The sequence below is a fragment of the Melopsittacus undulatus genome, chromosome 3, assembly GCF_012275295.1.
Source record: "Melopsittacus undulatus isolate bMelUnd1 chromosome 3, bMelUnd1.mat.Z, whole genome shotgun sequence".
NCBI lineage: Eukaryota > Metazoa > Chordata > Aves > Psittaciformes > Psittaculidae > Melopsittacus > Melopsittacus undulatus.
In genome coordinates this window covers 100,434,758-100,462,643 of record NC_047529.1, presented here as the reverse complement: position 1 = coordinate 100,462,643, position 27,886 = coordinate 100,434,758, and the positions used below count along the sequence as shown (strand labels likewise).

At 41.7% G+C, this 27,886-nt stretch overlaps 2 protein-coding genes across 2 annotated transcripts in view; one reads left to right on the top strand and one right to left on the bottom strand.

The window, feature by feature from the left end:
• Positions 1–20,145: 20,145 nt before the first annotated feature.
• SAYSD1 (SAYSVFN motif domain containing 1) lies at positions 20,146–21,188 on the top strand. Its single transcript, XM_034060805.1, has 2 exons — positions 20,146–20,313; positions 20,394–21,188. The coding sequence occupies exons 1-2, from the start codon at positions 20,152–20,154 to the stop codon at positions 20,685–20,687; spliced, it is 456 nt and encodes a 151-aa protein (XP_033916696.1). The 5' UTR covers positions 20,146–20,151; the 3' UTR covers positions 20,688–21,188.
• A 4,632-nt stretch (positions 21,189–25,820) lies between these two features.
• The window catches only part of GLP1R (glucagon like peptide 1 receptor), an 84,106-nt gene continuing 82,040 nt past the window's right edge, over positions 25,821–27,886 (bottom strand). Inside the window, exon 13 of the mRNA XM_005145325.4 lies at positions 25,821–26,327. Within this exon, the coding sequence (XP_005145382.2) occupies positions 26,160–26,327 (168 nt within the window). The 3' untranslated portion in view covers positions 25,821–26,159. The remainder of the gene's footprint in view (positions 26,328–27,886) is intronic.

Genomic DNA, 27,886 nt, shown 5'->3' with positions numbered 1-27,886 from the left:
CCAAAGAAAGGAGTATGTACTACCTCCATCTTGTTTCACAGGAGTAGCTGAGCTATCCTTTCTTAAACTGTGGCTAAACACTGCCTCCTGTTTGAAAGTCCATGGTTGTTCTAACAAGCAACATTCTTCTAACATCACTGAAAGCTTTTTTTGCCTTTTTTTTCTTTCAGGTTGTTTAAAGTTTCTTTTTATATCAAGGTGGTCAGATTTTTAGGATGAATATGTAAATATTACTGCCTGTAATCTGTGCACCAGTATCTAAATTTAAATATAATTTTTCTGTGTTAAAGAGTTAAAACTGTAAAGAACCTATTTGGATTTTTTGGTTTTAGCTTTTGGTGTTTAGTTTTGTTGTTGGGTTGTTTGTATGTTTGTTTTCCTGTCAAAACTGTATCCTTCCCATAGTGTTCACCCAGTAGTCAACTGTTTCAGAAAACTCCTGTGCTGATTAACAAGGCAACTCAGTAGATGATGCAGGGAAAGGCACAGATCAGGAAGGCAGCTCTCCAAGTTCTACAGACTGGTTAAAATTAGGGTATCATCTTTTTATTCTGCATCAGCTACATGTTTCCAGAGTGTGCAGTCGGTAGGTGCTGTGTCTTTGCTATCCAAGTTTTCTTGATGCACAGGATTTTTAGCAGCAGTCTGAGGTTGGGGTACACTATTCTTTTAGTGTTAAATTATGGGAGGCATTCCCAGGAGTTTCTCCTAGAAATTGGCCTGACTACCCACCTGCATGACTTTCACAAATCAAGCTTTCCAAATGTTATCAGGTACATATAATGATTAATTTTTCATTCCTAACAATTTTAAGCATATCTCTGCTATTAATCATGTTTTATGGCTTCTTAAGTAATAGTGATCTTCTGTGTTCTGTGAGGCCAGCTGGTTTGTGTGTGCCTCTTGTTCCTTATAAAAACAACAGTCACCTGTATTTTATTGTATCCAAAGGTAAACCCAATTCACTTCTCTGATGCTTAGTGAACTTTGTATCAACACCTTGATCTCATGTGCTTAGCTGTGATGCTGAGATTAGGAGCTCTAATTCTCTTTGAGGCGTGGAAACTTAAAGGAAATATTCTGGGGCTAGTTTTCATTTACCCTAAAGCTCTAACTCCTCCTTCACCTTCTGGCAGGCTTCTATAAATGCTGTCCTCTTCCACCACGGAATAATGCAGACAGAAAGCTTCCCTCTCCTTTCCACATCATCAGGTATTGGAGCCTTCCCTTGGTGGCTATGAACGTGTCCAGTGACCGCTTATGGCACTGGTGAGTGTCAGAGTTGTACAAGCATCCTTAGCCAAGAGGTCCTTCAGCTCTATTCCCTGACAAATACTGAGCTTTGGTGTTCAGTGCTTCAGAGCACCATGTACTCCAAGGCAATCCTGAAGTTCCCTGTGTGTTTTGGAGGACTGTGGGGATACACCACATTCTCTGGTTCTTTTATAGCCCCACAGGGTTTCTGGGTTTCTCTGTCATTCTTCTGACTCCAGACCCCAGTGTCTTGATTTTTGTCTTCCTATTTTGCTTGTTCAAGTTCTGGCAAAGACGGAGGCCACGCTGGCAGCTACAGCTCATTCATTTACTTCTGAGGATCATTTGCTAACAACCATCACAGGAACATCTCGCTAACATTAATGCTGAATTGAGAATGTTGCTCCTCCTCCATGTTGCTAGTTGCTCAGCTATTTTCACCTGTTTTTTTGCTTTCTCCCTTTGACTCCAAGCCCCATGGTTTGCATATTGCTTTTTTTCTCCACCTCTTTTTATTTTAATTTTAGTTCAGAGGCATCAAACACTGCCTGTATTTCTGAATATATGTATTTCCAGCTTTCTTGCCCTTTGTAGCCTGAAGGCACCTAAGTTCGTAATTAAACTATGGGCAAGATGGGAAAAGTGAACTGTTTGTTTGCTTTGTGAACTTATCAGCATTAATCATTAACTATGTCTCTGTTTGTTTGTTTTTAATGAAGGAAGAAGTGGAAAAATTAATAACGTCTGTCTTTAATCTGTATTGATACATGGGTTTTATGGAGGTGGGAAGTTAGAGAAGATAGAAAGAAAGAAGCAGACATTGCTTTCTGTGATCATTTCCATTTCTACACCTGGAAAGAGGATTCCAAAATCTATCTTCCTCCCACCCCAGTTCTTCCTCCCTTACTTTCTCCCCTCTCCCTTGAACTTTGCATTACAATCAAGTTTAAAGAGAAGGAGGAGGGAGTAGAACAATGAAGCAGTTCTCAATCCACTATTCTTCTTCCCACTGTAGGCTTTCCTCTTCCCTTCCTGGCAGAAGAATTCTGTTTTGTTGCTTTTGGGGTTTCTCAGTTGCTAGGAATTCAAAATATTTGTGGCTTTTTAGAAAATAATTTTGGAAAATGCGTCAGCGCTGAGGCCCTGGGCCTGGAAATGCCAAGTGTTACCTAAGTGGAATACTTGGCAGCCCAGCATGGCACTGTGTGATGGGAGATGAACCTGGGGCAAGAGGAGCCAAGCACCAAGGGTAGAATGGCCCCCAGCTCTTTCTGAGTCAGAGTCAGACAGAGGAGCAGTGCCTTGATTGCAGAGGGTCAGCTGGCTGCTGCTGGAGCTGAACATCTGTCCTTCAGGAGAAGCAGCCCACACACAGATCTCAGTGGCAGAGGGAAACCAGGGACTACATATGGAGAGGGGAGCAGATAAGGAGCAGAAACATTTTCCTGGTAGGAAGAAAGGGGTTTCCTAAGGGAGACCCAACTAGCCTTAACTTGTCATGTTTCCTCCTTTCAAACTGCTGTTTGAATCCCTGCTGCCCACAGGAATCTGGGCAAATGCAATTGCTTCCCCCTCCACCCTATACAAAACTATCCTACCTAACAGATTCGCAGAAGAATGATGAGCACAGCCAGGAAACAAGAAGACTTGTTGTAGGAGTCTGTGGACTAGGAGTCTGTGGACAAAGAGCTCTTCACTGGGAAATAAGTGGAAAAAAACAGAGGAGTCGTCCCTCCCTCACATTGGTATAACATCCAACTCTGTGGAGTAACACACAAACCAAGGAATCCTGACATCTCTAGGGAAGGCTTAAGATGTTAGAATTCCTGTTTTCTTTGGCATGTAAGAAAATTTTGTTTGTTGTTTTAAACCCGATATTTCAGCAATGCCAGCAGCAGAATTCACAAATCACATGTACAATAATGAGGAGGGTAGTGCCTGTGCACGTGACATCTATGAGAAAGAATCTGGAGTGTTTGAATCTGTCCTAGCCTTTTGCTGTAAATAGGTAAGCTTGTTAGTGTAGTGCTCTTTACAATATATTGATCATTTAGCTGACTTGCTTCTTCTCCAGAATTTGGATACCTGTTGTCAGCTCAAATGACTTTTTTTTCTCAGTCATGGTGAAGAGTCCATTTATTCTCTAAGGAAAAAATTTTACATCATCAAGAAACCTTAGTCAAGCAGAAATTTTTCTTCCCCTCTCATGCCAACTCTCCTTGCTAACAGCTACACTGTGGTTCATGCTGCTTTGCTCCTTAGCACTGTCTAGCATTCTGAGAAAGTTCAGCTAAACCTGCACAGGATTTTTTCCTGCACTTTCAGTGCTGGAAAAATGTTCAAGAATATACTCATAAATATTGCTCAGGACCATTTTGCAATGGTACACATGATGGAATTCTCTGGTTGCCATCATAATGTCCTACAACTAACACTTGGCTGCTGAAGTACAGTTGTTCATACATAGCTCTGGGGAAATTTTTATGGCCTGTGTTGCAAACTTCTCAAAATCCAAACCAGAAATCTCCCCTGTTGGTTCATTTAGCTATGTCCCTGATGACTTGCTTCATTCTATTCCCAAGGACTTGGGGTCCAGGGCCCCATTTCTTTCTGCCTAGAGATGGAGCTCAAACATGATCCATGTAGGATAGCTTGGGTTGTGCTTCTTCAAATGCCTTGGAGAACACAAGTGTAGTGCAGACTTGAGGGAGGTGGGAGATGTCCTGCTTTGACCCCTTTCCATGGCTGTGCTTAGGGTAGTGCTGACCTGGCCAAAGTTTTCTGCTCTACCTCCTCTAGGCAAATTGCCTTCTTCATGCTGCACTCCTGTGATGAGTTAGGGACAAATACCTGGGCTGCAGAGACTTCTCTTGGTAAACATGACTACCCTACATCCTCGTCCTCCTTGTTTCTTTAGAAAACTATTTTGTTCTTCTTGGTATCTGGTAAGCACACACTGAGCTTTTTGAATCCTGGATAAAGGAGGAGCTCCGATTACTTCCTTTCATCCTGCCAAGACATGGCAAAAAAGGGGGAGGCTTTAGCTGACAACCCAGCTACAGGGGAAGAGTATGGCAGATAGGCACATCACCAAAGCTGGGCAAGAAGATGTAAAAAACCTCAATGAGTCTGGTGATCTGAGGCAAAGACATAAGTAGGAAAGGACTTGCAAGTAAGGGGGAGTGGGTGTATGGGGTAATCTGGAAGAGAATTAACTTATGGGACATCTGAGTAAAGGGGAAGTGGGTTATTTGAAAGTGGTGAGGAGGGATTTGGGATTGAAGGAAAGCTGGAAGGAAAGGGGTGATGAGGGCAAAGGAAGGAGCTGTAGAGTGAACACAGTTAGGTAATTTGAACTCTTAGATGGTCACTGCAGTGCAGGGAGATGAGAGATATGACATCTGGGTCAGAATACAGAAAGTACTGGGGACTTGGAGTGTGGATCAGAAGCAAGACACAGAAGGATGCTCAAGGTTGTAGGTACCCCTGCCTTAGGAAGGAATGTGTTTACCAATGGCAATTTTTGTCCCTAGTCATCCACCCTTCCCACTTGGACACCTCGAAACGAACTCAGAAACAAAACACACCCAGACCCACTTTCTTGCCTCTCTTCTCTGTCACTTCCACTTGCTCTGGATCAGCAGGAGCCATGTGTAAACCTTCCTGCCATCCTTTCCTTCTTTCCTACTCCTGTGCCATAGAGGTGGCATACCAAGCAGCGCAGCAGAAATCCAGACTCATGCAGTCCAAAGTTCTCAGTGCTTCCTATTCCCTGCAAGGGGAATGTTCGATCTCAGGCTGTTTCGTTTAGGTAAACTTGGGCTTTGAACATATGTTCAAACATGCAAAGCACAGGTCAGAATTACAACAATGGCCTCAATCATGATTTCTTGTTTCTAAATATAAACCATGGAGTAGGAGATAAGAACAACTTCATCCAGGTTTCTGTACAATCCCATATTGTTTGCCATTACTGCAGGTGTAACACTACATCAAAAATCATTACACATCTATTTTCAGACTAAATGTTTTAATTAAGAGAGTGTGTTTTAATGGGTCTGTAAAATTAAATCTACAGGAATTACTAAACAGCACATGAAGTGCAATAATTGCAAATGTGGCCTACTAATTTGTTATTAGGTATCATCATAGACTTGTAAAACTTGTTAATATGTGATAATTCTTTTGAATTATTGTATGTACATTACAACCAGAAATAAGTACTCTGCATTGTTTTAAATGAATCTGTATTCATTCAGGTGATTCGTTAGAAATATTTACTAAAAATTAGATAGGAAGACATGCTAGTGTATATGCATGCCTCAGCAAGTATAACCTCTTGCAAAACAATGTGTCTTTCTTGTCTGGTTCTAGACAGTTTCCAAGCAGACTGTACCTACAGACATGGCTGTGACTATATCCTTAGGCCAGTTTTAACATTTCTGATTGTTTCAGTTATGCTTCAATACTGGCAATTTTAGATAGATAATCTGTAAAAGTAGAGCAACTAAGTGAGCAAGTATGAAATCTCTTATTTGCGAAGCTTAGCCTGTGAAAATGACATATAAGCAAATGGCTGTGGAGTTGTCAGCATTGTATATAGAGGAATATAAATTCTTGGGCAGAATGTTGAGATGTGTTTATTTGATCTCAGCAAAGTACATCTGCAGGCAAAGTAATATAAAACAATATTGCAGATTTTTTTTCCCCCCCAGGGCTCAGAGCACAAAAATAAAGGCTTCCCTTCAGGTGGTATGTAATTACCAGGTACGGAGTAAGAAACTCTGGTAGGACTCAATAAAGCAGTCTGACATCCATCTTGTTGATTTTACAACATTTTTCTGTCAAACTATTAAGGTTCATGTGTCCTCTTGGCCTTGTTTACTTGCCCTATCTGGTACTTTGTTAAATAACATGGCATCCAGGACTAAAGAAAAATTGAAGGTGGTATTGTGCTCATACCTATGGCACACAATATAACTCCCTAAAAACTCAGGGTACCTACTTTTTTGTTTGTTTATTCTAGAATAACAGAAATAAGAGAATAAACTATGGATGTTATGCTGCTTAGAATGGAGAATTTATTTAGCCAATTCAGTGGCAAATGAAAATAAGGAAAATCAAACAATCTCACTTGCAGAAGAATTGCAAGACTTATTTGTCCCTCTTCAGTTAATGTCCTTTTGTCTACTGAGGCCATTTATGTTCATGTTCTCTACTAAATCAATTCATTTAGTGCATTAAGCCCCATATCATGTAGGATAACATGGTACTAGTTAAACTTTTGTGTTTGTATTTACAAAGTCTTCTGATTCAAGATCAACAGTGTAGCACTATTTCATTTTTCCAGTGTCCTGCAGCAAGCTGCTGCTAGAATCCAGAACAAGGGACTGAAGAAGCTCTTGATCTAGCTCTTGTTCTATAACAAAATTTCTGGATATTTATATGCAGGTATCTACCCAAACACATATTGCTCCATTTACTTTCCAAATACTAAAAATTCAACCAAGGTCAGGTTTGCAGGTAAGAGAATGCCCAGTCAGGGACCTAAAAGTCCCAGGAAAACACTCACTGACTTCATGTGTCCTAACCCCCTGAGAAATGCCTATCTGGGATAGTGGACACAAGTGAAACACACATCACCACAGTAATAAATCTGTCTGCTGTAGTAAGAAAAGTGGATCAGGAAAAATCTTCCCTTCTTTTTACATTTCTATTTTTAAATTTCTGCAAAGTGAAACATGGAAAAACTTAAGCTTTTGTTGCCACATTCTGTCCTGATATGCACAAGCAGGACTTTCATTGACCTTTTGAGGGAGGACTGTGGACTTCACTGAGCACAGTACAAAACAGCACAAGGCTGGAGTGGAAAAGTTAAGTAACTAATAGGGACTTCAAGCTATTTATTACCAAGTCAGATATACTTGATGAGCAAAAAATGGCCAGTTATCTCAAGTGTTGGGGTGTGGACTAGATAAACACACAGTAAAAAACATAAATGACTAGGATCAACAAAGCATCACAAACAAAAAGGAAAATGATGGGAAAAGGCCAACAAAACCAGAAATGACAGGAAGGCAGCAAAAGATGTAACAAAAAGGGGTTGAAGACTGTGAAGACAAAGTAAAAAATTATGTCAGGAACAAAAGGTCTGTGAGAGTCTGCCTAAGCCTAGGGGAAGCTGTTCATGGATGTGTTAGATAGTGCTGGGACACAGAGCCGTTTCTTCACCTCAGCATTCACTAGGAAGAAAAGGGAGAAACCTGCCAGCACCAAAAAGACCTTTTGTAGAGTGAAAAATGGAAAATTCCCGAACACTACATCTGCCCACTGCAGCTGACAGAAGAGGGCAATGGCTCAGCAGGTGGTCCCAGGCCAGCCGCCATGCTCCCTTACTCCCCTGAAAAGCAAAAGATGTTGAGCAGTGAGTAACAGGAGGACTGGCAGGAGCCAACTGCAGTATCTGTATTACCCAAATAGCAGCTTGCTCTTCCCTGTTGCCATGCTGGGTGTGTACAGGTTTTGGCAAGGAACTTCCACAGTGACTTCTTTTTGTTTTGTTTTGGTTGGTTGGTTTTGGGTTTTGGGGGTTGGAGAGTGTTTGTGTTTGGTTTTTATTTGTGTACGTGCAAAGCCTTCAGATTTAAGTCCTCCTCCTGCTTGCTCTCCTTACAGTCTCATCTTTGTTTAGTATGTTTAGTACGAAGGCAGCACAGGGTGCTCAGAAAATGCTGGATTTCATGCTCAGGGACAGTGCTCCCATTTGTCTAGCCTCTGTGCTTACCCAAAAGCTCAGGGGCTCAGATAAACAAGATCATGTTACATTTATAAATAAAACTGTGCACGACTAACTTGTGCTTCTGACGGGAGAAAATAAGGTGACACTTGAGGCTGCAAAGTTCATAGTCACAAATTGACCGAGATAATGAAATTGCATAGGGCAAGAGAGTTTATTATTATTACTACTCCTGGACCATCATCCATGAAGAATATTATATAGAATATTCAACTACGGGATAGGTATGGTTTGGGCATGCAAAAAGGGAACCGTTTTTCCTGCTTGTACACCAACCTTGATTTGGAGAAAGCACTGCTGGGCATCAGCAAAGAGGCAATTATTGAGTGAGAAAGGGCTGCTGCAGTCACTAGCCCTTTATGCTGGAAGGAGATAAAGCAAAGGTATTAAAGCTGTCACTAGCATCACGTGCAGTACATGTTTCTGGTAACTGGATAGCCTCTCCCTTACCAAAGCTAAAGTTTGCTAAATCTGTAAGATACTTAATTGAATGAATCACAGAATCACAGAATCCCAGAATCCCGAGGGTTGGAAGGGAACTCGAAAGATCATCTAGTCCAACCCCCCTGCAAGAGCAGGGTAACCTAGAGTACATCACACAGGAACTTGTCCAGGCGGGCCTTGAATATCTCCAACGTAGGAGACTCCACAACCTCCCTGGGCAACCTGTTCCAGTGCTCTGTCACTCTTACAGTAAAGAAGTTCTTCCTGATGTTAACATGGAACCTCCTATGCTCCAGTTTACACCCATTGCCCCTTGTCCTATCACTGGATATCACTGAAAAAAGCCTAGCTCCATCATCCTGACACCCACCCTTTACATATCTGTAAACACTGATGAGGTCACCCCTCAGTCTCCTCCAAGCTAAAGAGACCCAGCTCCCTCAGCCTCTCCTCATAAGGGAGGTGTTCCACTCTCTTAATCATCTTTGTGGCTCTGTGCTGGACTCTTTCAAGCAATTCCCTGTCCCTCTTGAACTGAGGGGCCCAGAACTGGACGCAATATTCCAGATGTGGCCTCACCAAGGCAGAGTAGAGGGGGAGGAGAACCTCTCTTGCCCTACTAACCACACCCTTTCTAATGCATCCTAGGATGCCATTTGCCTTCTTGGCCACAAGGGCACATTGCTGGCTCATGGTCATCCTCCTATCCACCAGGACCCCCAGGTCCCTTTCCCCTTCACTCCTTTCCAGCAGGTCAACCCCCAACCTGTACTGGTACATGGGCTTGTTCTTCCCCAGATGCAAGACTCTACACTTGCCCTTGTTGAATTTCATCAAGTTTCTCCCTGTCCAACTCTCCAGCCTGTCCAGGTCTCGCTGAATGGCAACACAGCCTTCTGGTGTGTCAGCCACTCCTCCCAGTTTAGTGTCATCAGCGAACTTGCTGAGGTCGTTGATGAAAATATTAAACAGCACTGGTCCCAGCACCGACCCCTGAGGGACTCCACTAGTCACAGACCTCCAGCTAGATTCTGTGCCATTGACCACAACTCTCTGCCTTCTTCCTTTCAACCAGTTCTTGATCCATCTCACTACCTGATCGTCAAGCCCACACTTCCTTAGCTTATGTATGAGAATGCTGTGGGAGACAGTATCAAATTCCTTACTAAAATCAAGAAAAACCACATCTACTGCTCTACCATCATCCCTCCACCTAGTCACTTTCTTATAGAAGGCTATAAGGTTGGTCAAACATGACTTCCCCCTCATAAAATGAATAACTGAAAATAGCAATTTTATTTCATAACTGAGATGGTCTAACTTTAGTTTCTGATTATTAACTCTTTGGTGAGCAAGGCCAATCTTTAAAGGGGCCAAATGGACTCCTTCTATGTTTTCTGAATGTCTTTTCCCTGGAAATTAGATCAAGATCCTTCAACTCTTGTATTCTAAATTGCTGCTCTTTGACACTTGTTTGGCAGCTGAGTAGGGCAGGATTCAAAACAGCATCTTAGAGGTGAAAGGCTACATATCCTGTTAGTGGGAAAACTTTCATCTCCAAAAGCAATGGTATTTGTCAAGAGGCTAGAGAAGATTTGACATCAGGAAAAGGCTTTGTGAGGTCCACCATAGTAACAGAAACATATTCATCTTGATTTAAAGCATTCTTTTCACAGTGAAATCTAAAAATGGAGCAAGACTGGGTTATAACTTACATGCAGGAACTGTGGCAAATAACAATTTATATGAGGAAATGAAGGTGCCACAGGGATTGGGGTTCCAAGGCAAACTAGTCTTGTGAAAAGGATATGAAGTAATGCTCAAATAAAGCAGGGAATTTTTTTATTTGTTTTTAATATTGCCTAAAAAAAGGTAAGTATAAATAAAAAAGTACAGGAATGTACAGACATTCACAAAAGGCTTGCTTGAGATTAATATATTGAAGAAACTGCTGAACAGTTTATCCCTGTGATAGCACTACCTCTAGAATGTTGCTAAGATCAGACAAAAATGTGGATTATTGATTACCACACCTGTGACTCAAACCTGAAGGAATGAAAAGCTGATATAACTGGTGCTGTTTGACTTGTGACATTTTCTGGATTTTTGCTCTTGAACCAATTCACTTTTAATAAACAGTTACTGGGATTATTATGGGGTTTTTTTGGTTGGTTTGGTTTTTGTTTTCTCCCTTTCCTTGCTCTGCTTTTCTCTTGCAGAACAGTAAGAACTCAACTAAACTGCAGTCTGGTGAGGATTTCTCTTAAAAAGCCTGAGCTGCTGCAACTCAAGGCTGAGAAGCTGGAGAGGAGAAACAAACTGCATCCCTCCCAGTGCTACTTGGTTAGTATCACACAACTGCACAGTTTTTTTGTCACCCTTTCTACCAGGCTTCAGCAGTAGCTGGGAGGTTGTGTATGCACAAGAGGAGGTCAGCCAGTTTGCTGAGCTTTGCTTTTTCACTCTGAAATCATGGCCTTCCTGCTTTATTGAACTGAGATGATCAGGAGCTCCTGGAGCAATTTTCCAAATAAAAGATGCCTTTTCTTGTAATCCAAATATATTACAAGAATGTTTCAGCAAAGGATGTTTCCTGTAGTGTGGTAATTCAGATTAACATGCCAAGATAGACCTGCAAATAAGCAGAGGCTGGGTAGAGACAGATGGCACCACTGTGTCCCGTGAGGTGACCCAGTAGCACCAGTCAGTCTCTGGTAAAGATGTCCATTGAAATCAAGTGCTTACCCTAAATCAAGTAGGGCTAGGATTTGAATGAGAGATTTTTCTTGGTTTATTTTCTTTCTTTTTCTATGTGTATGTTTTATTTCCAGGCAATCATTTTGCTCTCTTTTCACCAAAAATAATCTCCTCTTCCATTTAAAAAATACTGAGTATATCCCCAAATAGAAAAGGAAAACTTGTGCGAGATCAGAAGTTTTATATTTTTGTACTAAGCTCTAGTGCTAGCAGTGGATGTGGAGATGTGGAACAGAAGATCAGTGTCTGGGTCTTTAATCTTGTGCCTGAATCCTCACCCCAACAGATAGTTCAGTAAGTTTATTAATTGTAGGTATTTTTAAATGAAGTAACAATGCCATTAGAACACCATGAACAGCCTTTATCTTGCTCACCTCTCTGGCCTCTAGCACTTTCACTAGAGATGGCCTTACTGTATGTAGCATATCCTGAAGAAATGAGCTGAACATGGAAAACTCCACATATTTGACAATTTGTGTGCGGGACAGCATCTCACCAAAGCATTCCTCTGCAGGTTTTGGGGGTGCTTTGAAGGAGAAAATCCCCAAGCATGCCCTTCTTCCTATTTCGCATTTCAGAGAAAAGCAAAATGTTTGCTGCGACTTGCCTTCCTTGCATCTTTCTGAATTTTGAGAACTATTCACTCTTTAGCAAGTTCATAGTCCAAGATCTATACAACTGAAGTGCCTCAAGTGCCTCTCACCTACCCATGACCATCAGCAGCAGCCTGACTCAGAGTCTGCTCCACAGACACCCCGATGCCCTAGTGGAGAAGGGTAGAGAGGAGCCCTGGAAACCTTCCTCTCCCAATAACGCCTTTTTGCTACCACCTAGTGGACACAGCAGGTGCTATAAACCAGGCTTTTTAGGGAAGTCGATGTCAGAGTAGCAGGGGAAAAAAATGTGGAGAACCGTGGGCAGAAACTTCCCCTGATTTTGATTTGCTGTGCTGCTGTTACTACTGGTTCCTGATACAGTGTACGCAGGCCAAGGCAGAGCTATGGCATGCTCTCATCAGAGATCTGCATGCCGTGATGCTACAGATCCTCCAGCTGGTGCTCGGACGCTCCTCATGGCTGCTAGTGCTTGGCTGCTTTGAATGACATATGCTGTAAACATACCTGTGGTCCCAGAAGCTCCCAAACACTGTTTATGCTGAAGGAAAGACCACAGCACCATGTACCAGGTTTCATCAAGAGATTAGAAGAATCTGTGCTAAATGTCCTGGACCATGATACGAGTGTCACATCACAGGAGATGTCAGTCAGCAACAGCAAAACATGCCATCAACTTGTCTGAAGGCCACAGAAGTGTACATTAAGTCAACAACCTCAATTTATATGCTGCAAAAGGTGGCGTTGGCCTAAAGAGATCATCATCTATCAACTGGAGAGAGTATTTTGTCTTAGACTGGACATATACAACAAAACCATAAGTGCAATAAAGCATTAACAGAAACAGTTAAAATGAAGTACCTAAGGAATGTTAGATGGAATTGGGCTTGTAAGCCTTATGGTCTTTCTAAGTGCTGAGGAGGGAACAGGAGGACTGAGGCTTTGACCTGTGAGTGTGGATTTCACTTTTCTGCAGTCAGCCAAGATTGAAGAATAGGAAAACATAAAAAGGAGAGGGAATCAACTCATGAAGTGAGGCTGAGGTGGTAATACGGCAACTAAAGACAAACCTAAACTGTGATAGGTCTGGTGATATGACACAAATTCTTTTGGTTATATAGTCTGCAAGTAATGATGCATAGCAAATGCAACCATAGAGCTGATAACATTTTGTTCAACCTCCTATGATTTTTTTCTTGGAAATAAGCATAGACATTGAATTCAGCCAGCCATAAGAATCTTTCTTGGCATTAGGTCTCTACCTTCCATGAGGAATACTGGGCCAGACACTTGCTTCTGTATGAGTATGAAGTCCTAATGATGCTTATGCACTAGCTGATGCCACTGAGAACACTGTTCTGTCATACTGATTCCCCAACAGGTCTCTTGTTCTACTGCATGCTAACAAGTCAGCAAATAAATCCACTCCATAAATACATGATGGAAGAGTCTCTGTAGGTGTTATTTTACTTTTATTTTAGAATATATATATTTTTTTTTAACTGCAGAACCACAACCATATGTCTATCAGAGAAGCGAAACAGGAATTATGGAGAGGGGATGCATATATTTATCTAATGTAATATGAATTGTACTTCAGTTGCTAATCTGAAAATAAAACCCTTTCAGGTCTCTGTAGTCGATCCACAAATATGTCTTTGGGAGTGTCAGAATTGGCTGTGTATGCCCCAGGGAAAAGAGAGATGTAATCTCAGCTCACGCTGTCCAGCTTTCCACTGTTAACTGTATGAATTACAGAAGTGAAGATTAAAACTGTCTGGCTCCTGGGCTTGTCAGAGAGCAGGTTTTAGAAAATGCATGCTGAAATTCAGTGTGCATGCGATAAAGACCACACTTACTGAAAGCAAAGGTATAGTTAGGTATAGTTCGAAAGGTATATTGCTTGTCTCACACAAGCAGATGACATAATTAAATATTAATAAAATATTAGATCCTAAAAGAGAAACTAATCTGAATTTTTGAGTGTTACATAGTGATTTACAAAGCAGTAGAACAGAAATAAATCACAGGGCAGTTACAGTCTTTCTAACACAAACTAAAAATTATGAATCAAATATTCTGGCTCCTTTTTTTTTTTTTTTCCCAAGCAAATCAAAACATGAATTTTCAATGTAATAATCTAAAATGACACCAGAGGGTGCTATAATTTCTCCTTAGGTTCATGGTGTCCTGGCTGAATCCGCGGCACTCTCACCCCGTGTGTTGTCCCTCCCCAGAATCTTGAAAAAACACCGAAATTCGCTAGCAGTTATCCAGAAGGGAGTTAAGAGACCACAGATGGAGAAAGAAAGAAAATATACACTGGTATGCATTTAAGGCCAGAATTCAACTTATGTGAAGGGTCTGCAACAACCACTTTCATTTTACAAAACTAAAATATAGAGGATTTTGCTCATGTCTGTTTCTCCTTTCTCTAGAAACATAAATGTCAGACCTTTTAATCTGTTAGTATATTTCCCTTACGAATTACTATTTTATCTGCTACAGATTGTTGTCCTTACTGCGCTGCTCAAACAGAAATTGTAGGATAATACTGCTAAACATTCACAATGTCCTGCCTGTCAAAGCCACTTAGTCATCCTTTGGAAGAATTGACAAAAGAACATATTACATCCTTTGCTGCCCTCTGAGATAAACAAATGACCTAGAATCAGTCCTCAGTCTTTTCTGCCATTTTAAATCTCCATTTAACCAATAGATTTGGGGGTTTCCTTCCTTTCTTCTGAAGCTTGATTGCTCAAAGCATGCCCTATGTGGTCCCAGCCAAGTGAAATACTTAAACCCTGGTTGAGCTTGACTAAAGAGCTAGCCCAGGTATGAGGTTACATTCTGAACTTCCTGCAATGTTAACTGTCCTTCATGCTCACCCCCAAAAGGCCAAAACACAGCCCTTGGTTTCTAAGCCCATCAGAGGCAGGATGAGCATTCCACATCACATCTATGTGGATGCCCCATCCCTGGAAGGGTTCAAGAGCAGGTTAGACATGGCTTTGAGCAATGTGGTCTAGTGGAGGGTTTCCCTGGCCATGGCACGGGGGTTGGAACTAGATGATCTTTGGAACTAGATGATCTTTAAGGTCCCTTCCAACCCTAACCATCCTATGATTCTGTGATTCTCTTATTGCACTAGAACCAGCCAGACCCAGTTTTGGACTTTACTTGTCCCAAATTTAGAGACTCACTCCTGTTCTGATTGTCTTCAACGCAATGTCTAAGAAGCTGAAGTTATTAACGACTTAACTGGATTTTTAACATTATTTACACAACATAATAACCTAACAACATAACATAATAACATTATTTACATTAACATAATAACACTTCGTGTAATTGCTCTTATTTTGAAACCCTGTATGCATAATGTACAAGGTTTGTGAGGAATAGTTACAGTTTAATAAACAGAATAAATTGGCAAGATTTATCACAGTAAAAAAAAAATATAAAAGTATCTGTTGTTGTATTGGTTTAAGGGAAATAATTTTGTGAAATAATTTTGTGTGAAGCCCCTAGGTCTCATCAAGCAGATAGTGAGGTGTTTGCTCAATTCTGCCTGCCAGGAGATATAATCCCAAACACTGTGTAGCCCTGGCAAAATTCCCACTGACATCCACCTTGTGCTATCACAAACCCATAAAAATTCCTTCTGTAACTGGCAGATCAATTTAGGGATTAAATTCATTACTGGTATACATGTTTTTTCCTTGTGTGCGCCATCCACTAATTTTCAATGGTGAACCTCAACACAAGCTTTGTGCATTTCTGTGTGCAGCTTATAACTCAAAACTCTGTTGCAATGACAATTATTTGTACTATTCCATAGCAGAGTTGGATTAGTTGTTATATCATTTATGTAAGTATTGATGTGGAAAAATGTTTTCCTAGGTCATACTGAAAGTTCTCTTGGTAGATCTGCTAGTTTATTCCCATCTTTCAAAAAACTAGGGAAGGCTTTACCCCTAACCTTTGTCCTCTGTTAGCTGCGATCTGACCAAGCAGTTTGCCTTGACTGCCAAGCAGTTTGACAATCACCATAAATATTCCAAAATCCAGTGTAGGTGTTGGGGCTAAGGGAGATGAGGATAAAAAAGAGAAACTGGAAAGAAGAGTAAACTGATAGTATTTCCATACAATCTGACAGTTTGTCAGAAGTAATAGTTTGGACTTTCGTCCTGTGGATTATGTGGAGGTATACATATGCAAGTATTTTATTGTAGGTATGCTCATTTCTTTTTTGGAGGCCCAAGGAGGAATAGGACTGCCATGATGCCTCCCTCTTTCATCTTGTGTTTTGCTGAATAATTTGTGGAAATTCAGAAATAGCACTAAGCCCTAACGCCTGTTACATGCGTCTCAGCGGTGCAGATGCAGTCTCAGCCGCATTTGCACTGTTTATAGGCAAATTATATTTATCAGCAAGAGCTTGAGGCTTGAGCCAGCTAGCTGCAATGCACATTGCCAACTGTGATGACAGCTCAGTGCTTCTGGATGATGATATCTATCGTATGGGGCAGTGATGTGAAGGTATGAGAAAACATTGCAAAACTTTTCTGGGCATTCTGTGCTTTTAAGAATTAAATGAAACTTGTCAGTGCTCTGCTACCCTTTGTGTTTTTGTGGAAGTGGCTGCATAAGACTGGCAGGCAGTGTGAATGCTAAAGTTTGTGGCTTGGTTTTAATGAAAGCTTCCGAAGATTGAGTGTGTATGTATGTAAGGGGGCAATGCTTTCCACTTTAGTATTCCTCAGTTTTTATTCACCTTCTAGTTTATAGTATTTTCTATATTTTAACTCCAATGGAATTGAAGGAAATAGATGTGGAACCAGAACTAGGGTACAGAATGAGCTCTATGTTGTTCTTGTTTTCTCTTTACTTCCATTTTTGCTGTCTGTAACACAGGGGAAAAGCTGTTACAGCATCTAGTTATGGGCTGCTGTGGTTGAGTGCTATGCAAACCTAGAATAAAAAAATGTTCACTTCAAGCCCAAAAAGCCTTATGTATCTTCAACCTCAAAAAAGTGTCTTGATAGTTAATTTACAAAGTTCTGGGTTTTTTTTTGTTTTGTTGTTTTTTTTGGGGGGGTTAGGTTGTTTGGGTTTTTTTTTAGTAAGTAAGTTTTGAGAAGAGAACTGACATTTACAGCTGACATTGTAAAAGTGGGGGTATTAACTGTGTTCTTTTCCTCAAATGAAGTTGCACATGAAATGATAAGGAACATTTTAGAGTTGTGACTGAAATATTAATAATTCTGCTTTGCCCATGTTTTAATGTGTTTAAATAAGGAACATTTCAGGGTATAAAGCAGTAACATAAGTACCAGTATCTCACCACCTTTTAGCATGCACTGGTGAATATACCAATGTACACATTTTGAAACTGCAGAGACGGGAAAATTTGCAATTCAGAACCTAAACTAATTCAATAAAAAGGCAGACAAAAAAATCCTTTGTGTCTAAAGGCAAAGAACACTGATGCTGCTATTTTAGGAAGGAAAATTAAGGACCATTTCTTACAAAGGAAGCAGTTCTTCCCTGCAGTTTAGAATTGATTAATAAATGGCTATGCAGAAAGCTCTGTATGGAATTAGACAAGTATGAGTCTGTGCACTTCAATCTATTTTATGCATGTTCTCCAAGACCTCAACAACTAAAGCTAATGCTCCCTCAGCTCCATTGAACTAATTAAGCTAGGCTGTTAAATTAATAATGGGCTGCCCTTCTGTCTGCATTAATAGCACTTAGCAAGTCAGTGTGTGTGTGGATGCTTATCTCATGAAGGAGGAAGCTCCTGTCAGTGAATTAGAGTAATCCATTAGAAGAGTTAATGTGACTTGATTAGTGTTGATACCTGAAAAAGCTGGTACACATGAACAGATAGCTGCAGCTGTAGGAAGTAAGCAACAACATTCCAAACCTCTGAGCCACTTCATCCTTTTCAATTCTCTTGCTGACAGTGACATAGCCAAGATTCCTAATGTTTTGGAAGTTCCCAAGAAATGAAAAAGTAGTCCCTTATGCTGGTGATAATTGGCTGAGAGTAGAATGCAAAGATTCTTCCGTATTATAAATAATAAAATATAATGAAAAGATGATAGCTGGGATAAAGGGTTTCAAAATGGTTAAAAGTGGAAATATATAAAGAATAAGAGGTTTTCTTCTTGAGAAACATACACATGTGGGCCTTTTTGCATTACAGACATTATCATTATGACTTAGCATGAAACAAAGTTAAAATAATCACAAGTTTTTGAAGTTATCTTAATGCTGCCTCCTAAAAGTCGATGAGCAGTTCCAGAATGTCAGATACTGAGAATGAAGCATGAGAGATCTATCAGCAGCACTGGACATTTTTGATTAATCATTTACTTAGCTGCAGCAAGAGGGGAGAAAGACTTGACTCATGGTCTCACATCTACAAAAAGACTACAAGCATTTTTTTTCCCCCCTCATATGTAGTACGGAAGACATGAAGTGACTTAAGAGACACAGAGAAGAGTTCTTTGAGCTCTCCATGTGCTCCCTGCCCTCCCAGCCACTGGCTGAGGAGCCAAAGATTGGGCTTGGTGAACTGTTCAGGACCTCTATAAGTATTAACAGTAGGGAACAGATTGTCCAGATGGTTTGTTAAATAAACTGTCTAGTCAATGAAGCTGTTTGTTTAAAACCAAGATATACTGAAGTCATCTAAGACTTTATGGATCCAAATTTGTTTATCTATTTGTCTGTCTCATTTACAGAAGAGATTGCTGTAGCACTCTTAAGCTTCAAAGGCATGATTCATGGCACACTTTTACATGTGTCTTAACAACACAGGGCAATACAGGTACCCTGACACAGCCATAAGATAGCTATTTGTTTGCACAATAGCAGATACATATTAAACCTAGTAAATTTTTAATATTAGCTGAGAGCATGTGAATCACTGGGTTTAGCTTGCAAAGGTGGTATCAAGCTCAGGTATAACTATTAGTCTGATGAATGATGCATGCAGAACATAACATGTGGAATTACTCAGCGCTTCTTGGAGGAACTGTTTTCATGAACAGTAGTATGAGAGAAAGGAAAAAGAGTCAAAATAATGTCCTGTGCATGCTATCTTGAAATATTTTGGACTGTTATTTCAAAATCAGATTTCCACAAATAAAGAGAAAAATGTCATATATTGTGTCACTTTTTGCAAAGTTGCAAGGTTAAAAGAAAGTTATTTTGTAACTGAGCATAAAACAGGCATTTGAAAAATTATTTGGCTGGAAAAAACACAATTTTTTCCACATTAAGATAACTTAAGAACACCCAAATTGATTTTTTTATTAGACTTCTCATATTAACTTCTGAGCTGACACATGCATGAGATATTCAGCCCTAAAGGTCACTTCTGAGAAAGCTATAAGTAACTGGAAATGGCACTGCACGATGAAAAGATGTCTCATGGCTAATCATTACTGCTGCAGAGTGATAAATATTTCACTCCTGAGGCTAAGAGCCAGCTTCGGTAAATACATTTCTATTCCTTGGCTGTACTAATAGCTGAAAGATGATGTGACAGAGCTGGTTTTCCTGATTTTAGTTTTTTGTTTAAAGAGAAAGTGAGATGAACTGGCGTGGTTTTAGCAGACACCCATGCCAAGGGACACTGGAGAGGCCCATAGGCCTGTGTTGGAGGGAGTCCACAACACTCTCCTCCATAGCCAGCAGCAGGTGGCCCAGGGCCACCCCACTGAGCATGGGCCTGCTGGCCATACCCAGCACATGTGGGTGCCCTTAACTTCTTCCTCCCTCTCCTCCTCCTCCATGCCAACCCTGCCCAGGCTGCTCGGCACAACTCTAAAACGACCCCTCCAGCGCCCAACACAAACCCTGCTGGTCACCATGGTTGCTAATGCCTCGTTCATCTTCTCCAGGTTTTGGTCACCCCATGCTTCCTTTTATTCTTTCCCTTTTCTTTCTGGTGTCAAAATTAGTAATTAAGGTTTAAACATGAAAAACAAAACCAAACCACAAAAGGGGATAGCCTTTGGTGATACACAGCTTTTTTCCAGAGCTAACCGGCTGGCTCCACTACCAATTCAGAAAAGGAAGGGCAGAGTATAGCCTGTGGGTCCCTATACCGGAGTTTCGCCCCTGCAAGAGCCCACAGCTCCCGATCAGACCCTCCCGCCCCGGTTTCCACCCAACTCAGCCCCATTCTGGGTCCGCCCCGCAACGGCGTTCCTCTGCCCCACCCCCGAGCGGAGCCGCTCCACGGCCCCTGCGCATGCGCGGTCGGCCATGTCTGCCACCGTGGAGCGGCGCCTGGCCCAGTTCCGGGCCGCCCGCGGCAGCGCCGCCGCCCCGCCGCCCCCCGCGGAGCTGCCGGGAAAGGCCACGGCCCCGAAGGCCGTCGAGGGACAGCGGGACACCACCGCGGAGCGCCCGGGGGGCGGCTGTCAGGTGAGCCCTGAGGTGGGTGGAGAGGGGGAGGAGAGGGGCGGGTCGGTGCCTGACGCCGCGTTGCGCTGCCACCTCTACAGGCTCCTCCCGGCGAGGCGGTGGCTCCGGTGTCGGCGGGTCTGCTGCTGGTGCTGAAGGTGCTGCTGTGGGCGGTGCTGCTGGCGTTGTTCGTGGAGCTGGAGCTGGGGCTGCCCTACTTCGTCCTCTCCCTGCTCTACTGGATGTACGCCGGCACCCGCGGCCCCGACGAGCGGCGGCAGGACGAGCTGAGCGCATACTCCGTCTTTAACCCCGGCTGTGTCCCCATCCGCGGGACGCTGACTGTCGAGCAGCTGGAGCGGGAGCTGTATTACCGGCCAGCCGCCGGGAGGTAGTGACTGGCTCGGCTGCTGGGGACCCCCACTACCTGCACCCCCCGTACCACAGACCTCAGGAAGTGGGGGGAAGCACGTTATTTCTGTGCAAAACGCCGCTTGTGCCTTTTTCCTGGCGGGGTTTTCCCAGGCCCGGGCCGGTCCCGAATAAAGCTGTAGCAAAGTGTGCGCTTTGGTCTCGTTCCCGGGGGAGCTGGGGCTGGGCAGCCGGCAGCAAACCCCACTCGTCCCCTTGGTTGTGCTGGTGGTGCAGCGGTAGGCACGGCCTTTTCACAGCAGTCAATCATCTAGTGAGTTTTAGCTGCTGGTTATCTTTGCCACCTGTGCAAGAAGGCTGGTATCTGACGGCACTTTTAGAAGAGCAGACAACTGCTTTTCTTCCCGGCACTAGCCAGAATCCTGTTTCTGAAGAACAGACGCGAAACACTATCTATACCTAAAACTGGGGGTTGCTTCTGTTTCCATTCATGTCTTTCATCTAATACAAGCATTTGATTTTAATGCAAGCGCCCTGTTTGCTTTATGTTAACAACTTTTATCACAGAATCATAGAATAGTCAGGGTTGGAAAGGACCTTAAGATCATCTAGTTCCAACACCCCTGCCATGGGCAAGGACACCTCACACTAAACCCTATCACCCAAGGCTTTGTGCAACCTGGCCTTGAACACTGCCACGGATGGAGCATTCACAACTTCCTTGGGCAACCCATTCCAGTGTACGTTTATAATGTAAGCAAAAAAGACATTATTATTCCTGAAATGTAATTAAATGTGGGAGTTTAACTGTCATTTTGGAAGAAGCTTGGGATAAGTGTGCAGCAAATGGGGAAATGCAAGAGGCCCTCAGATGGAAGGGAATTTGCTCTGTCATTGGATACAGTCCTTTTAGCAGAGCACAGTTGATGGTGCTTCTCAGTACCATCCCAGAACATATAAGATGTTCTTGTATGATCCACTGGTATTTTTAGTGCATATTTTATTAAATCATTAAGTCATAGCAAAGAGCAGCTGGTAGAACTTGTGCCTCTGAGGACTGAGCTGAGTCACAAATTGGTGTTTCAAATGCTGTTTCCTTATGACTTTTCTAATGTCACAGTTACACACAGTGTTCATGCTTGACTTACCCCAAGTTTCTTTATTGGTTGGGGAAACTAAAGGAAAAGTTGTTTTGAATTTAATAGGTCTGGAAAGAGAATAATAGATAAAAGCACAGGTAATATATTTAACACTGCCAAGCATCTCTCAGTAGCTTTTCCCATCACTCTCTTAGCTTCTGCATTGGTCTGATGTATAAATTCCAAATGTTTCTACTTAAAGATGAGCACAGAATTTTGGGATTTGCACATATTTTGCCATCCTTTTGTTAAAAAAACCCTTAAAATTCTCATTATTCCTGCCAATTCCTTCTGACTCTTCACAAATAAAATGCTACATTTTGGTTTTGATTGAAGCAGCCCCTGCAGATTCAAAAGCCTCTTTGAATACACAGTTGCAAATACAAAGCTTTGTTTCCTTAGAAGAACCATGACTGTGAGTCTTTCTGTTCTTAAAAAGTATTCTAATTGCAGAGTAAGTAGTAGTCAGGTGATACTTAAACACATGAGTGACTGTCGTGGTTTAAATCAAGTCCACACACAGCTCATTCACTCACTCCCCCAACTCCCAGAGAGTTAGGAAGGAGAATCCAAAGAATGTAGCCCCCACGGGTTGAGATAAGAATGGTTTAATAACTAAGGCATAACACAAATCACTACTGCTATTACTACTACAAATAATAAAGTCAATAACAAGTGAAGAGAATACACCTCCCCAGCCACCGACCCATAACTCACCCCACCCTGCCCGACCCATACCTCCTCCATCCCCCCAGAGCTCCAGCCCTTCCGGGTCTCTCCCGGTTACCTCCTGGGTATGACGTGCTATGGTATGGAATACCTCTTTGGCCAGCCTGGGTCAGGTGTCCTGTCTCTCCTTCCTCCCAGCCTCCCCTCCTCCCTGGCAGAGCATGAGCTCAGAAAAGGCCTTGGACAAAACCAAACATCTGAGCAGTAACTCAAAACATACTTGCTATCAGCAACCGTTCTCAGGCCAAAAGTCAAAACACAGCAGTGCACCTGCTACCAAGAAGGAGAAAAATGTCTGCTACTGCTCAGACCACGACAGTGACAGAATTTTTTGAGTTGAAACTTTATTCACAAGGATAAAAATAAACATCAGCATAGTGTTTAAGGGGAGTTGATACTCTGACCTCTTATAGAGTTTGATTCTGTGAGTGTTCTTCAAAACCAGGAAATACATGCAAATAAATATTAAATACAAGGTGATATTCATGAAATTATAAAATTATAGCAGCAATGCTGGAAGTTTTAATTTGCTATAAACTCTAGTTATGTCCACATGAATTTATAGGCTCTTCTATTCAATGTTTCATGAAATAAGTTACCACAATAAATGAGCATGAAGCTGAAAGGTGCAAGAAATGAAAATTCACACAGTTCATCTGCTCCAAGTGCTTTGTGTTAGTTTTGATATTTTCATGATACTCAAATCACATTATAAATTCTGAAATGGAAACAGCCTGAAAAATAACAAAGGCTTGCAAGAGGTTTTTTGGAAGTAGGTAGATAAATTATGATGGAGAAATTGGTGTTTAGGCCTTGCTGAAAGTACACAAGTTCTCAAAATTAATTCTGTTTTGGTGGCAATTACTCTCACTGACTCGTTCCTTCCCTTGGAGGGGATTTAAAAAGGTTTGAAGACATGAGGGCTGACACAGAGAGGTGGGGGGGGGGGAATCCACTACTACCCTCTGCTTGGCTAAGGTCACTCTTCATCATCTTATTTTTCTCTTGTATTCTAACAAGAAATAATTTTGACATCTGGTGCTCTAGCTCTTGTGGCCCTAAAGCCCTGTGTTAAGTGATTGGGAGGGACAAGAGCTTAGTAACACAAAAGCACATCAAACTGTTTAAACAACCTTGTGACAGCAGCTAAGTACAAGTTTTTTACCATGTGTGTAAATCTTCTCTGTTCCGATGTCAGTCCTCTTTCATTTGTTATGTGTACTTGTTCCAGCATAGCAGTGAGTTAAAACACTTCTGTAGCTTCCCATCATAGCAAAACTATCATCTTGCTAACTGTTGCACAAGTAGCAGAAACTTTTTTTCCAGGTTTGCACACAACTAATCAGGACCCTGGAAAACTAGCACCTACTCTTGAATATTCATGAGTGAAATTATTCCCTCCAGTGTGCATTATCACACAACTGTAAATTTCATCTGTCATCATGCTGCCTTTTCACCTATCAATGATTAACTTTATCAGGCATTTCCTATTCAAAGCATTCAAGGGTAAATGTTAAAGAGAAACATCAAGCATAGTCTTTATATACAGGAAGCTAATTAAGTTGTAGTACAGCAGCTAACATACACATGTGGTGCTCAGGTATTGTGTTGTATTGATGGTCACACAACATAGAAGCTGGTTACCCAATTTACAGAAGAACCTGCAGTACCTCATTCCAAGGTCAGCTCTCCAGCCAGAATTGGGAATGAAAGGCCTGGAAGTGGCTCAGGTTGAAGCCAGCATGCTAAAAGTACATAAGCCAGCCTGAGAACTATGGTGGATTTGTATAAACATGTCTGATTTACACCCCTGGAGCTCAATTACAAGCATTATAGAAGAAGGTAACATCCTTTCTAATTCAATTCTAACCTGATGATTGCAAAACTAATCCATCCTGTTGGCAATCTGGATTCTAATACAATGATTAAATAATCCTATGCATAGCAATCTAGCTTCAGGCAGGTAAGATACTGAATTACACCCTAGAATATCCAGTTCACTTTTTTGGCAACAAAGGCTGTGAACACAAATGCAAAGAGAAACTTGGAAATATTTAGGGTTTTGGTTGGTGGGTTTTTTTTTTGTTTTGTTTTGTTTTCTTTTATCTCTGCTGAATAGTCTTAACTGCTGTAACCATGGAAGTTAATTTACTACAAGAAATCCATGGATTGTGATGTGCTCACAGCTAGTCTTTGGCACCTTGCTTCTTTGTCGTAAAGGGAGCCAGAATAACAGCTGAATAAAGATCTGTAAAACTTGCTGTTAAGTGATGCAGTGGATCACATCCTGATTGTAAAGGTACCCCTTGTTTTCCAAAGCAACTCTTGTTAATATCATATGGGGGGGAGGGGGGTAGATACATTCACTGCCAGAGCCCTCTCAGTTTTAAGCAAACAGACGAAAGCCCGTTGAGTTTAGGATAGTGTTTTGGGGGGTATTTTCTGAATCGCGCTGACGGCAGTCAGGCTGGAGAGGAGGAAGAGGAGCAGGAGGGGAGGGCAGCCCAGCCCAGCCTGGGGAGGCGGGCAACGGGAGCTGTCCGTCGTGCTGAACCCGTATCCGTCCCACCAGCCCAGGTCCAGCGCAGCCCCTGGCAGGTATCGCCCGTCTGGAGAAAAACAAGGCTGGAGGAAATACACAGTGAAATACCGCATCTTTTCTAAGTAGGTGAATTCTGCTAAGAGCAGCTGTGGCCACAAGCTGACTTCTGTGTGCTTGAACCCACAAGAAACAGAATGTAGCTTAGAAAGAAAATTGAGCCACAAGTCACTCTCCTTTCCCTGCTAATAACTGTGTGCCAGGTCTTTTACAGAGAGTCCCTGTAAAAACAAGGGCTGTGCATTCAGGGGCTATTTACACCCATGTCAATAGAGACAATGCACACCTATTGATAGCAGAAGAGGCCCCTACCACATACTTAGTTTGGTTTATTTAGTTTCCAGTGAAGTTTAAAAGGTAATTCACAAATGTATGCCATACTACCTGCTGTACTGATAGACCTTCACAATATTGATCTTCACCTATCCAGAAAACAGGTAAGCATCATCTTCAACTTTAGCTTTGGGAAACGTTTACTACAAAATTGATTCTTCCCTAACACACAAGTTGTGTCCCACTAAGTATTGTTTGGGTTGAGTATTTTTTTTTGTTGTTGTTTGTTTTTGGGTGGGAGGGTGTTGTTTGTTTTTCTCTGCAAAACTGGTGCTACACCTTACCCTAGCCCAAAAAAGGCTAAATGTACTTTTTGGCAATAATCGTACTCTGTATTCTTGTAATTTAATCAATCACTCAGCTTGCCCACTCAACAGTAATAAGCCATTGACCCCATGGTTTGAGACTGGATCAATGCTGTGCTTAAGAGTTTTGGACACCTGGAGGCTTTATGTGCAAACAGAAACATCTCTTTTAACTTACTTTAGACGTGATCAATTTTTCCTCTGATGTGTTGATTACATTAGCAGATTGCTTTCCCTAAAACCTTTGTCCAACAGCCTGCAGGCAATAAGCAGCATATACTTAAGTTTCTTGCTGGAGATGGCATATGTAAGCCACTTGCTTAGGTATTTAATGGATTTCAGTTATATTACACAGTTCATTGTTCTCAGTCTGATTCACCTGCAGAAATCTTAGCTGAACGTAGCATGACATGTGGCAGCATAGACAGTACTGCCTACCGTGCCTCCACTACTGATGCTGTTGGCTGGACACTTCAGAGGTTTCATACTGCTGTCTCTCTGGACATACAGATGTTCCAATCTCCAGCGCTCCCAGCTTTTCCGAAACTCCATCTGAACCTAACAGAAACAAATAAGGAAACTAAAGGAATGAATACAGGACTTCAGACCTTTAAATGACTCCCCCCCCAAAAAAAAGAATGAGATAAAAATAAAGATACCATACTATTAAAAAAAGCTGGCAATGCTTCAAACTTGCAATATTATTGCTTCAAATTATCCAATTATCTCATTAGTCCATCATAGGGTATTCAGTGTTTAAAATAATGACAGCATTCACTTTTACTTGTAGAAATAAAGCTCTTTTATGCACCAGGAAATCTTACCTTCATTATTTTATTCCAAATTATATCCAGCTGCAATACTGAACATACTCTATGCCCTACCAGTACTAACAATTAAGTTGACTGATTATCAGCCAGGAACTGACTGGAAAGACTAGCTTCCTGCTCAGTACTGTCACCACAGGTGTTCTTAAGGGTTCTGTTTTAACTTTTGGTTTGATTTAAACAGTATTATGTATAGGATTATTTTTGTTCTTTGAATATATACAGAGGTTTTTATTCCATAAGAAATTAAGGATTTATTCAGAATTGAAAAGCCAACAATCAAGCACATTAAAGACTGTACTTTTCCCCTCCTTTTTAAATAGCAATTACAATATCTTGTTCTAGATACCATTTTTTTAAAAAGCTACAGAATATGCTCATCCAGGCACAAGTTCTGGGTTAAACTGGGTAACCTCTGTACTCATTTGGAAGTTTATCCAGGGTCTTGTAACTGCTAAACAAGAACAGAATTTATGTCTTCCTGTTCCATGGGCAAAGTTCTTGCTATTTGACTGGAGCAAGAATCTCCATTAGCTTTTAACATATTAAGGCAGAGGACATAAAATTGAGCCTTTTTTTTACTCCTTGGAAAGGCAGGAGTACAGCTACAGTAATCAATTCATTATGGTGTGTACTTTAGTCTGGAAGTAAGTTCCCCATAAGAGGGCCTCTAAAGTGAGCCTTCTCTGGAGAGTTCATTTTTGTTTTCTTGTAGGGTCTGTTACTGACCACCAAGAGACTAAATGAGTCAATGGCTGTTTCAGCACAGGCTTGTCATCATATCCAGGTTTCTGAAACCTTTATTCTCAGAGGGAAAACCTCCTAGAGAACTGGCTGCAGTATGTCTGTCTACTCTATTAATTGTGAAATAGTGAACCTGAGAGGCTACCCTAAAAAGGAGCAGAACCTCACACACTCTATTGTCTTCCCTTGGTGGTTACTTCTAGCAGTGACAGCTCTGGACTACAGCCCCTGTTCTGAATAATGTCTTGGTGGGAACCAGATGCACCTCTGCATTTCTAACAATGGAATCCGTTTCTCCAGTATCACAACCAAATGGGACAGAAGGAAAGATGCTGACACAGATCCCTGTATTTTACCATAACTCAGGATTTTTGTGTCAAAAGTTACACAAAGACACCAGAGAAAGAGAATGTGTCTGGGATAGCTTGGCACAGAAGAATGAGAGACAACAGTGTGACAGAAAAGGAAACAGTGAAATGCAGGGACCGTACTATCTGCAGGAGAAGAACTGACTGTATTACCACCCCGGTAACTTGATACCTTTTG